Below are 12,609 nucleotides of genomic sequence, written 5' to 3' on the forward strand. Positions count from 1 at the left end.
ATTTTAAATATTTGCTAACAATTTGAAGTGCTGTAGTTTAATATTTATTTAAACCTAGCTTCCTATTTTAACAGCATATTTACTTTCTGTGCAGTACACAGTTATGTGAAAAAGAAACTAAGTGCACCGCATGATTTTTATCTTTTACAATCAATTGTAATCTTTCTCTGTATAACTTTATTACAGCTAAAGTTATCAGTCTCTCACTGTCGTGCGGGAATTTTGGTTCACTCTTCTTTACAACCGGAATCAAATGATTAGTTCATTACCAGGCCTCTGGAGAACTTTAAGATGTGTCAAGGAGGTGATTTAGTTATTAAAATCAGCTGTGTTGGATCAATGACACATCTAAAACCTGCAGGACACCGGCCCTTGAGGCCTGGAGTTGGACATCCCTGTCTTAGATCATCGAGGTTTATGTTTATGCACAGCTCTGTTAATGTCCTGTTAGAGGACCTCAATCAGGTAGAGGTCAGGAGTCATTGCAAGCCCTTGATTCTTTTGATTTTCCTGTTACATGACCCAATTTCAGCCAACCTTCTGTTGTAAAAAAGATGGCCTCAAATTTTACTCTAGAATACTTTGATTACAGAGAAGTTCATGGTCAACTCAATGCACGCAAACCATACTTGTTCAGGCTTTTCTGGCTATACTATAAACTATAAACCTCAATGTTTGTGTGTAAATTTTCATTTGTTTAATCTACACACAAACTTGGTGTACGTGCATTAACGTAAGATTCCATACAGAATACACTAGCAAAATGTGAACTTTGGACAGAGAATTTTTTCTTTTTTTCCCAGTCTTTTTCCAGCTGATGAAGTATCCTATGTTTAGATTTGCCAGTATCTCTCAGTAGGAAAAGTCAATTTCCCAAAATGCAGACAAATTCTGAATGCTTCAAAACCAAAGCAAACACAATGAGCCTTCATGTGTGGCTATCATAAATATCAAACTTCTAGGGACTTTAACTTGTAAGAGAAAGCAATTAACCAGCAGTGTAAACAGGCACAGTACTCAATCACCTCCCCAGTTTGCAGGTGCAAGTAGAAGAAATGAGAGACGTCCTTCGGGCCAGCAGAAGGAGGGCTGGAGGGCAAAGGCAGAAGAAATGCGACGTTTCCCGGAATAAATGGAAGACATCCTGGTTGCCTAGCAGCAGGGACTACAGAAACGATAACCTCTAAACCAGAGGGAGCATTTGAAAATGAGTCAGGTGTTCATATCTTAATGAAAGTAGTTGACGCCTTTTTACAGCCGTCCAATCAGTTTTTCCAGTGTCATTCAGATAAGAGGTAAGAGCCATTTACAAGAAATGGTAATACAGTCCAATCAGACACTGGATCATAAAACAAGATGAGTTGAATAGCACCTTCATGGTGTCCCGACATCGATATAGTGTGCGTCCTTCAAGTAGCCGGGCATTGTGTCTCACAACAAAATGGGCATTTAATAGCATTCTAATAGAGCTCATCAGCAGCAGAGACGTGTCTTGTAAAAGTCTTCAGTAGTTTTAATGGCACAGACCAAAGGTGGGATGGTGTTCACAGGATAAACAAACAGTAGAGAAACTGGTTTGCTATCAGTGCAACAAACTCCCATTGTTGCAGACTTGTGCAGCTTCCACTAGAAATAAAGAAGAAAAAACATACAAAACCCCCCCCCCAAACAGTACATCCATCCAACCAAGGGAAGCAAAATGACTCCAGAGTAAAAGTAAGGGAACATGACTGCTTCCAACAAATCAAAATAGTGAACAACTGTTCCAGACACTAAACTAAGTTTGGGAACACTTACTTGGTTGGTTTGAGATGACACAGGTTGTATTCTAAATCATGTAAGAAGGGAAGCGTTGGGTTTTCACTTGATCTAAGGAAACTTATTATTTCCACTAACTTACATATTTGGTTTTCCAGATGGTATAGGATGGGCCACATTTGCTTGTTTTCCAGTCCTCCTCCTCCTTTCCTTTCTTCAGTCAATTTATAGAAAACAATCTGCATTCTTGACTTGACTTTTTGGATTCCACTTGGTGAATAATGAATGTCTCCATGACCCGATAGGGGATATGTTCTAGACCTGAGAGAACCTGTTTATTTGTGATATGTTTGGGGTAGATTAGAGAGAATGTATTTTGATGAAGAAGATTAAACTGAACATACTTTAAATCACATTCAATTTACTTTTTTCGGTTCTTGGCCAGGGGAGCCAGAGTGACCATATTTAAGGAACTTGTTTGGTTTCCAGACTAATGTTTGCTTTCTAATTAGCAAAGTAAAGATTATAAATTAATTAATTAATTAAAGATCAGTGAGGGATCTTGGTTGGTTGCCAGTGGCTGTAATGGGCTTCAATCACATTTCTGATTAAAGAAACAGTAACAGGTTCTGCACCAGATGTTCGATTCAAGGCTGAATCAAAGATGACGGGTGACTGACAGGACTTGCTGACTTGCAAAGGGAGAAATTGGATAAATTCCACATCACAAGAGAGGGAAATTGTTTTATACCTCACAACCAAAATGGGAATATTTGTGGAAGAAAATTGAACCAAATCATTTTGTTTCACAAAGCATGATGGGACTTGTTTCATGTCAAGTAGATTGAACTAGGTTGGTTTTAAATGGTGGGACCTCTTTTCGGTCTTTAGAAGGATGAACATGTCCAAGAGAAAGAGGTGTAGAAACTTCTTCAAGTCCGATATGTTCTGTTCAGTTTCCTGAAGATGAAATTAAATAAAAGCCAAGAGGAAGTGATTGGTTTGGTTTTAAATGGAAACGAGAGAAAGCTGTAATTCAAAGCAGAGTTGTTGGCTTCTAGAAGTTAAAACTCATTTAACTAAGGTGACATGATGTCATGTAACAGGTTCTGGACCAGATTAAAGGGAACCGATCTGGTCTGGGAATTAATGAGATGTTCAGATATAAAGAAACTTTCTGGGTTTCCAGTGGACCAAACAAAGACTGTTCTGTTCTTCCATTCAATAAGGGGTGTGTGTTTTAGACCAGAGGTGAGGGAACTTGCTTGGTTTCAAGTATTGGGGATTCTTCTGGTTCCTCTGTTTCCAGTGCGTCTCCACTGTTCTGCTCTTCAGCGCTGCTCACAGTGTTGGATTCTATAGGAGCCTCATCCTAGACAAACACACCATGTTTTACTATGAAAATGAAAATAAGCATTGCGTATCGATGACCACCAAATTAATAATTACTGTATTATTGGAGTATTGACGAGATTACGTGTCTGAGTGCTCTTACCGTCACCCAGGGGTGCGACAGGACCTCCTCGGCAGTGAAACGGGCATCCACATTCACTTGCAGCATCTGACTTATCAGCATCTGAGGACCAGATCATGCAACAGTTACCAGTCTGCAGTACACCGTACCAATGTGCTGCTTACTAGGTCACACTGCTGTATTTTATGCTATGTGCCTTTGCTTTATGTGGTTTCTCTTTTCACTTTGTCCTGCTGAATAGCCTCTAATTTTGAGATGGTTAAAATTCAGTTTTGTGCTTCCTAAACCCACTAAATAAGAGATCAAACCACTGAAACCTCATAAAAACTGGAAAAACATTAACTCAGAAACCATCTTATGCAGGGCTTTAGTCAATGTTGAAGCCACAAGATAATCATGTTTGTTCTTGAGCTGATGTCGGATACCAAACAATGTATTTACTGTTTGCAAACTTCATGAATGGTACCTTTGCTGGAAGGCTGATGGTGTCCCAGTCTGGAGACGGAAACTCCAGCTTCCCTCTGAGGATCTGATCAAACAGCTCCTCCTGAACATTATTCTCACTGAGGAAGAGCAAGAATCAGGAGAAGCTGTTTATTAACATAACCAAAATGATGGTAGGTCACATGATACCAAAACAATACAAAAGACAAGACTGCGTTAATACAACAAATGAAACAATTAACACATGCATGACTGGATAAACAACAACTTTATGCTAACTCACCTTCTGAAAGGAGGAAATCCACACAGCAGGATGTAGGTGATCACGCCTGCCGCCCAGATGTCCACCTTTAGACCATAACTGCACACATACACAAACAGAACAGTGTAATATAACAGACGGCCAACTATAAATAAACGTTTATAAGAAAAGGTTTCTTACTTTTTTTTATCTTTACAAGCAAAAAATAAAAGAAATATATATTGATACATTTCTGACTTAAGTTATACTACATGTTGTAAACAACACTATTTTTTTTTATAGCAACAGGATACAAAGCAATTATTCTGGAGGTCAAATTTTCAAGACTTATTACATTAACTGTCGCTAAATTTAAATATTTATATTTATTTAACATTCATATATATTTTAATAAAGTGAAATTTTGGTCTTTTAATTTGAATAATTCTTTTAAATTGAAGTTTTTTCATTCATTTAATTCATTCATTATCCATTTAAAATTAAAGCTTTAGAATCAGACAACAATGCATCATATGTAATGTACATATATATATAAAACCACCAAATGTATTACGTTTATTTAGACCACTACCAAATGTAAGGTATATGTTATAGCTGCCCTAAATTCACAGTATTTGTAATTAAAAATTATTATTTTTGTACATTTCTCTAATGGTTACTCCACCAGTATGTTCAAACTCTTTAATCAAAGTGATGTTTAATTGCTAAAAATAATGTTGTCACCCTTTCAAATTTACCATTTTATAAAACAGCTGGAAAATAATGTGATGCACAACTTTTGAATGATGACAAATTAATGGGTTTTAGAGGTATTTATTTTAATTTATTTTATTCTGCTAAGCAAAAAACATATTGCATTGTATCAAGAGCCAGCCTTTGACCAAGTCTGTCATACAAAAATTTAAATTTAAATTGGTTATTTATTATTTGGATCTGCTATTTTACATTTTTTATGAATGCAGCTGTAGAAACCAGACCGAAAACAGGTCTTTAAATGTGCTCTTCTCTTTTTTCTGCAGACCTAACAATCTAATATTCCTGCTTTCAACCATCTGTCCCAATCAACTTCAGAAAAGGAGATTAGCATAAATTTGGGGTTTTGTGACCTCCCTTACCCGGTCTCAGCGATGATCTCCGGGGCGACGTATGTCGGCGTGCCACAAACAGTGTACAGCGGTCCTTCCACTACTGTCGCCAAACCAAAATCCCCCAGCTTCAATGACTTAGTGCCATCTGGATATTCACAAACCTGCGGGATACAAATACATGAAATCTTCCCAAGGTGCACACAAAGACTGCAAACAGGAGGTAAACAGCTCCACAGGTGTATTTTACGAACCTGATAATCATGTTTCCAAATAAATCAGGAAGTCAACAGAAGTAATAATTACTCAGCATAATATATAAGTATAAGATACCTTTATTAGTCCCACGAGTGGGAAAATCGTCAACCTATAGTTTTTTTAAAGAATGACCTAAAAAAAGTATTGTAAATAAATTACTTACAAGGTATACAACTATATTTTACCTTCAATTTATGTTCAAAGTATTCAAAAAAGTAAAAAAATTACTCATTAAAACGTGTCATGTCATACGTTAGGTAATCATTTTTAATGGTAAATGACCTGTATTTGTATAGCGCTTTACTTAGTCCCTAAGGACCCCAAAGCGCTTTACACATCCAGTCATCCACCCATTCACACACACATTCACACACTGGTGATGGCAAACTACATTGTAGCCACAGCCACTCTGGGGTGCACTGACAGAGGCGAGGCTGCTGGACACTGGCGCCACCGGGCCCTCTGACCACCACCAGTAGGCAACGGGTGAAGTGTCTTGCCCAAGGACACAATGAGCGAGACTGTCCAAGCCGGGGCTCGAACCGGCAACCTTCCAATTACAAGGCGAAATCCCAACTCTTGAGCCACGATCGCCCCCAAAAAATATTAAAATTGTAAATGTAAAATAAACAATGAAGAGGTGCATTGTTTGTAGACGACAGTTTATATGATTTAAAATTCAGAAAACTGTTAAAATAAAAGCTCCACCATTTTTTTTCATCTTTTCTGAATCTAAAAAACGTAACTGCAAAATAAAATTCAAGTATTGTGAATACGGTGTGTGCATGTTCGTACCAGCAGGTTCTCTGGTTTGATGTCTCGGTGTACGATGTTCATTCGGTGCAGGTACTTGATGGCTCCGGCCAGGTTGAACACCATGGCGCTGGCGTCTCGCTCGCTGTACTTTGTAGAGGAAGTGATGGCGTCGAACAGATCTCCGCCCTGAACAGACAAAGGCATGAAAATAATACATTTGTTGTGTTTCATAAAAAGAATAAGATCACTGGAGTGTTAGCAACTTTTGTGGTGATTGAAAAGTTCTTTGGTTTCTTTATTTTTCTACATGAGAAACAGAGGCAGCAACATTAGCTGAAACCTGACAAACATTCAGTTCATAGTTTTTGCTTCAATAAGCAGCTGAAAGTTCCCAATGTAATAACACTTTCTGGAGAAAACAGGAAGAAGAGGCGAAACCTTGACGAGCTCCATGACCAGGAACAGCTGAGTGGGCGTTTCGTCCACCTCGATTAACTGGATGATGCTCGGATGTCGAACCCTCCTCAGGACCGCCACTTCATTTTCTATCAGGTGCTCCTGTTTACACACACAGAGAGGTTTGGTGTCTTCATCATTTCAGAGGACTTTACATAAACTCAGTCAGAGATCAGTGAGTCTTACCTTCCCACAGCAACGAGCTTTGTCTATGATCTTCAGAGCGTACTCCTGTCCTGTTGACCTGTCAGTCAAACAAAGATAAAATATTACAGATTCACACACCTGCTGAATCCCAGTGTTGAGCTACTGCACTCAGAGGGCCACACTGAGCCTGAGAACAATACACAAAATCTGTCTGTGTTTGTTTCTTTGACCACAAACTTCTCCAAGACCATCAGACCATCAGAAGTTCAGCAGCCAACAGGTATATCTTCGGTCCCTTGAGGTTCTTATGTATATCACATCATGTTGCCTAGCAAACATTTAGCATTTCTGGACCTATAACACCTTATACCTTATAAAAGCATTGCAACGTTTTAATAATAACATCTAATTTATATCTACAAAACTTGAATTATGCATGATATGTTGTAACAGCATCATGTTACCTGGCAACTATCTAGCAAAGGGCTAACATGAGGCATTTTTTGTATATAAACTTCACCTACCCCTCCTAGTTTTTGACTTTTCTCAGTGTGATTAAGTATATCAGTTTGCAAACAGCAGGTGCATTCACTGAGTTATGTGATGGTTATTTACCTCTCCACGCACTCCTTCACCACAGCAAAGTTTCCGTCTCCGATCACCTTTCCAACCTTGTACTTCTCGTTGATGGTTGAGGAAGAAACTGTTCGATTGCCGTTCACTGTGAAAAGAAGACTTTTAAAATGTCACTGACTTCCTAAAGTCTGAACACACAACCTCTGAGTTAACCTGAAAGTTTCAGAGTTTGACAGCTTCCTTCAAAGAATCACCTCAAAAAATCTGCTTCAAACCCACAGTCACAGATGTGCTGTCATCTTTACCCCCTCCTAAGCCACTGAGCCTTTTCTGCTACAGAGGTTTTTAGCCTTTATTTGGTCTTTTGACTTCAAGCACTTGTGCGACCCTCAGAGTGCAAGCCAGGGAGCATGCACTGATGCCAGAGGCTCAATGCTTTCAGCCTGGCACTGGGCACACAGTGAGGTTCTCAGCCACCATGTGTACTTTTATCAAGAAGCTGTTTTTAAATAATTCACTTTGATATTCAGCCTATAGCCTCTCAGGTCTTTCAAACAGCCATCAAACTCACTCAACTTCTGTGTCATGTAGGAGCTTTTTTTTGTAAAGTTGCATCTGTTACCAAGAAGTTCACATTTCAGGGTCACTGACTTCAGATATTACACTCACAAACTGCAGACTTGATTAAAAGATAAACACACACCTTCACCTTCACCTTCTGCAGTGTCATCTGGCTGTTCGGCCTCTCCGTTTACATCAGTGGAGGAAGCACGACGAGGTGAGATCTGAAGACAAATGTAAGGATGAACCATTAGACATTTTTATTGCAAACAACAATTACAAATAAAAACAATCCATCAATCATCTGATCATTGTGACCTTGAGGCTGCGTCGAGTCCCGGGGCTGGTGGGGGATGGGCTGGACCTGGATGATTTTCCAGAGGTCTCATTAGCTGAAAGCAAGAAGGAAGTGATCTGATTGGTCAAAATAATTGTATACACATACCTGTGTGAGTTTGAAGACAGTGATGAAGAAGTATATGGTGGAAGAAACAGATGGTTAAGTGTGCTAAGAAATTATTCATGTACTTAATTCTTATTTGAGTGCCCATTTTCTGCAATTTAAACCTGGTCCCTTGTGAAAAAATGCCCACAATTCTACTCAGAGAGAACACTGACAGATGTTCATTATTCCATGCAAACAGGGACAGCTGTTTACCACCAGTTTAACCAGTTTGTGAAAATATTATGAAACGATCTTGCTTTGTAGCCCTTGATGTAACTAACTGAACCATTGCAATACTAATCTAAATCCCTTTAAACCAGGGATAGGCCATGTGAGTCTTCCAGTGATATCTCTGTGTGACTATCAACACTAAATAAGACTTTTACCTACCTCAGATGCTTTAAATCTCTTCGCTAAAAAGCAGCAGAAATCAATTACCACACATGCTTTGCCCAATTGTGAGTGCTGACACTGCACCAAGAGCTGGCACACAGTCTGCTGTGGAAATTTCACCGCTAATTTATTTATATTTTGCTGAATATTTTGCACTGAAATATGAATTTACTGTTAATCAGATCTTTGCTTTTTTGTTATGTTTTTTCCCTTTGCTCCTCCATGGCACGTTACATAAAGCGCTATGAGTGGAAAAGTGCTTTTTGAGGACAGGCTGTACTGCCAGATGACATATGCCAATAAGTTTTTTTTGGCTAACAGCTCTTTAGGAATCACTTTGTTGGTGCAAAAATGTTATTTAATTTCTTTTAAAGTGTCTGAGATTTTTCAGAGATTCGAGTAAAGAGGCAGGAACAAGTGATGTGTTTTGCGTTTGTGTTTTGTTGCAGCAAAGTGTCTAAAGATACATTATTTTTTACTACGTAAGCTGTTATCATATGTGTAGAAAACACTGGCTGATTATACGAGTTGTTAAATTTTTTTTAATTTGAGTGAGAGAGCACTATGTGAATAAAGGGTTATAGTTCAGATGCCCAAGGCTGAGAAACAAGGACTTTTAGCAACACTTAGATGATAGAAGAACTGTGTATGTACTTTTTGTGACATCAACCTGACAAAAACTTCTTGTTATATCTTTCTACTGATAGTTATTAGCGGCGGTTTTCTTATTGCTTCATACCTGGACCAGGTGACTTTGTCCTGGGCGGACCTTTGGGTGGAGTCCTAGAGGAGGAGAAGCCGGAGCTGCTGGGGGTCTTGGTTGTTTTCTGAGGGGCAGATGAGCGAGAGACCTTGGTCCTGCACTCTGGAAAGAGAGAAAAGGGTCGTATAAAACTGAGAGCTACACTTTCTCTCAGTGGTTAACAGGTTTTTGATGTTTTTCATATTTGTATTTGCACATGTAAATACAACTGAATAAACCCTCCCCCAATTTTGTGAGTCTTTGTTTTTCTTTTTACGATTCAAATAATTTGTTATTCGCTAACAAAAAACACAAAAACACTCTACAAACAATACAAAGATGGGTGTGCGTCTGTGTTACCATTCACAAAGGCCGGTGTTTTGCCGCTGTGTGTGAGCACAAAGTCGTCCTGAGCGTAGCGAAATTTCTCTGGACCGCAGGCCATAAACACATCGTCATCCCCAAAAAAATCCTGCAAACAGGTCAGCTGCACACACAAAGAGAAGCACACGCTGTGATTCATCAGATTTTAGGAAAAGCTGCAGCGGCATATGTGTGTTGAGAGTGTGTGTGTGTGTGTGTGTGTCTGTAGCAACACCAGACGTGTGCATGTGTGTGTGTGTGTGTGTGAGAGCAACAGAGCAGATGACAGATGGGAAATTTTGAATCATGTTTACAGCTGGCAACGCTTCAATGGGCTCTGACACACACACACACACACACACACACACACACACACACACACACACACACACAAAGGCACAATGTGCTGTTTAAGGAACCGTTTTGAGGATTAAATAGAAATTGCACATCAAACTGTCCGAGATTCAGAGAGAGGGAGGAGCAAGAGAACAAAGAGTGGGAGAGGAAAAGATGCAGAAAAGAAGGATGAACAAAGGTATAGGAACAGGTATAAAAGATGAGAGGTTTACAGTTAAGGCTCAGTCATCAAAGTGAAATTCATCCCTGTTTCCTCACACAAACGCTGAGACTGCTCATAGGGCTGGTTGGAATATGAATATGAAAAGATCCACTCACATCCCAGTTTTTGACGCAAGTGATTGCTAGATTTTAATCAACCCACAGAGCCTCTCAGAGTAACTACAAACAAATTTGATTTTAGCTAATTAGCTCTTTAAGTTGTCCCAGTTTATACATTAGTCACATTAAATCATTAAGTCCCGACTCGGCACTGTGAAGGAGTCCTCTGTGGTATAGACAAGTTATTTTCCTCCTACAGTGGAGCTTCCTCCATTTAGACTCTGGTCCATGCTCTCAAAATGGCTCGCCATTGACCGACTGCACAAATGATTGATTTACTGAAAAAGGCAAATACTCAAGTATTGAGAATTAGCTTATACTCGTGGTTTCGTGGTATCTGGTCATAGCTTCAAATGCTGGTGTGAAGAGGACACCTTGGTGTTTCTTCAGGTTCAACAATGCAAGTGACCAATTACATTGTTCTGTAATGTGGAAGAAAACTGCACATCTTTACTCTATTTGTGTTAGGCTGAGGTCAGGGACGGGGTTAGGGTTCTGGGGTCAAAGTTTCCACATCACAAAACTATGATATCACAACAATGTCATTGGTCACTTGTAATGTTGAAGCTGGACCTATTAAATATTAATTATGATTACCATGAAACAACTCCAACATGAGGATATCAGACGACATCTGCAATTACCAGGTTTCCCTAGCAGCCAGTTTCTGTATCATATCAAGTATGGTAGACCACTCTCGAGCACGTGTCACGCATTTCATTCATTTATTAGTATTCCATTTTACTTTTTCCACTTATAACTTATTTGTATTTATTCTTATCAGTCATCACACTGTAAAATGTAATTCTAGATGTTTGTTATTTCAACATATTATTCTATATCAGTTTGACGATAGATGACTGAAGTTGTTGTTATAACATAGAATTACAAGTTAAAAACGTCCCAATTTCACCAAAAAAAAGCTAACTTGAAAACTCATGTCCCGCTAAATCAGCAACTTATGTGAACTTGACAATGTGGGGAAGTTGAGCACAGCAGGATTCAAAACTGTCCCACGTGACTGCTATCGAGGTGCATCATGGGGAATTGGCGGTTAACGACATGGTCACTTTACTTGGACGTTTTCTAATTGTCTTCATTGGAATATGCTTTCAAGGTGAGTAACATTGGTTATAACTATAAGGAAAGAGAGCTACAAAAGCTGGAACATGTTTTGGATTTATGGCATGACGTGGGTTTTCTCTTTTACCGAAATGTTTGCTTTAGCTAATGTAACTTTAGCTGACAAGGTCCAGCTTGTGTGTCATGACCAAACTTAACCTAATAATATGGCCTTTTTTATGGGTTTAATGTGGTACTGACCAAATCACAAGTATTGTGCCACTAGCTTTAAGGTTGTGCACTCAACCACTGTTGCAATATTAGCAAGCTAACTCAGCTAATTAATAAAGCTTATGTCATATTGTCCCTGTACTTGTAAATTTCTTTCAAGTTCACCGGCTGTTGCATTTTGGTGGAAGTTCATTTTGGCAATATTTCCAATAACTGGCTGGGTTCAAAAATAATGTTTTGGCAGGACTCTGATGCTTGTTGTCATCTGTTTACCCCTATGTAATCACTTAAGTTGTTATTAACTGCTGCATGCTAAGCTGCAAGAGTGCACTGAGGATTGAGACAAAATATGGTCTACAAACCAGCATTATGTTAGTTTTTATCAGATATATGCTCACAGCATACAATTGCCTTAGTGTTAAGGACAGTTTTTATTTTACTCTTTGTTTTTTGATACTTGCAAGTTCTCATTCTCACTTTTGTATGTCCCTAAATGACTACACTTTACATTCCAGATTAGACAATTGCTCATTTGTTCATGGTTTAAGAAACGTATGTGAACAACAATGTAATGGTGGACTCTGCAGATGCTTATCTCATGCAAGTCAGTAGTTTTTCCTTTGTTTTGCAATTGAGCAGACTCAAACGAATGTTTCTGAAATATCCATCTTATCAAATGTTTCAGAAGCATGCACTCATTTTCAGAGCGACTGGTTCTGTGGAATTTGTTGCAATTGTAAATGAAGACAAATACTAAGAGTTCTTAGTTGTTATAAACTGATCTTTACTGTCACTTATCAAAGGTTTTGTACTATTTTAATATTTCAAGTTTTATGCTAACAGGTGTGACTGAGCACAATGAAGTTTAAAAATTTTGCAAATGTAAAGAATTACTTTTCTAAAATAGCAAGTGTCCCG

The 12,609-nt window shown here is 38.7% G+C and overlaps 1 protein-coding gene across 2 annotated transcripts in view; it reads right to left on the reverse strand.

The window, feature by feature from the left end:
* Positions 1-805: 805 nt before the first annotated feature.
* The window catches only part of LOC146522804 (serine/threonine-protein kinase DCLK2-like), a 30,979-nt gene continuing 19,175 nt past the window's right edge, over positions 806-12,609 (reverse strand). The window contains exons 4-16 of one of the 2 annotated variants that reach the window (XM_085152959.1): positions 9,718-9,844; positions 9,355-9,480; positions 8,096-8,169; positions 7,926-8,001; positions 7,256-7,361; positions 6,680-6,737; positions 6,476-6,595; positions 6,077-6,223; positions 5,054-5,187; positions 3,960-4,037; positions 3,699-3,795; positions 3,254-3,334; positions 806-3,130 (exon numbers count right to left, since the gene is read on the reverse strand). In XM_085152959.1, coding sequence (XP_085009085.1) covers positions 2,999-3,130; positions 3,254-3,334; positions 3,699-3,795; positions 3,960-4,037; positions 5,054-5,187; positions 6,077-6,223; positions 6,476-6,595; positions 6,680-6,737; positions 7,256-7,361; positions 7,926-8,001; positions 8,096-8,169; positions 9,355-9,480; positions 9,718-9,844 — 1,356 coding nt within the window. In that variant the 3' untranslated portion in view covers positions 806-2,998. Of the gene's footprint in view, positions 3,131-3,253; positions 3,335-3,698; positions 3,796-3,959; positions 4,038-5,053; positions 5,188-6,076; positions 6,224-6,475; positions 6,596-6,679; positions 6,738-7,255; positions 7,362-7,919; positions 8,002-8,095; positions 8,170-9,354; positions 9,481-9,717; positions 9,845-12,609 lie in introns of both variants that reach the window. The other variant, XM_085152950.1, reaches the window with a different exon arrangement.

Source organism: Neolamprologus multifasciatus, chromosome 3, assembly GCF_963576455.1.
Source record: "Neolamprologus multifasciatus chromosome 3, fNeoMul1.2, whole genome shotgun sequence".
In the NCBI taxonomy this organism is placed as follows: Eukaryota; Metazoa; Chordata; class Actinopteri; order Cichliformes; family Cichlidae; genus Neolamprologus; species Neolamprologus multifasciatus.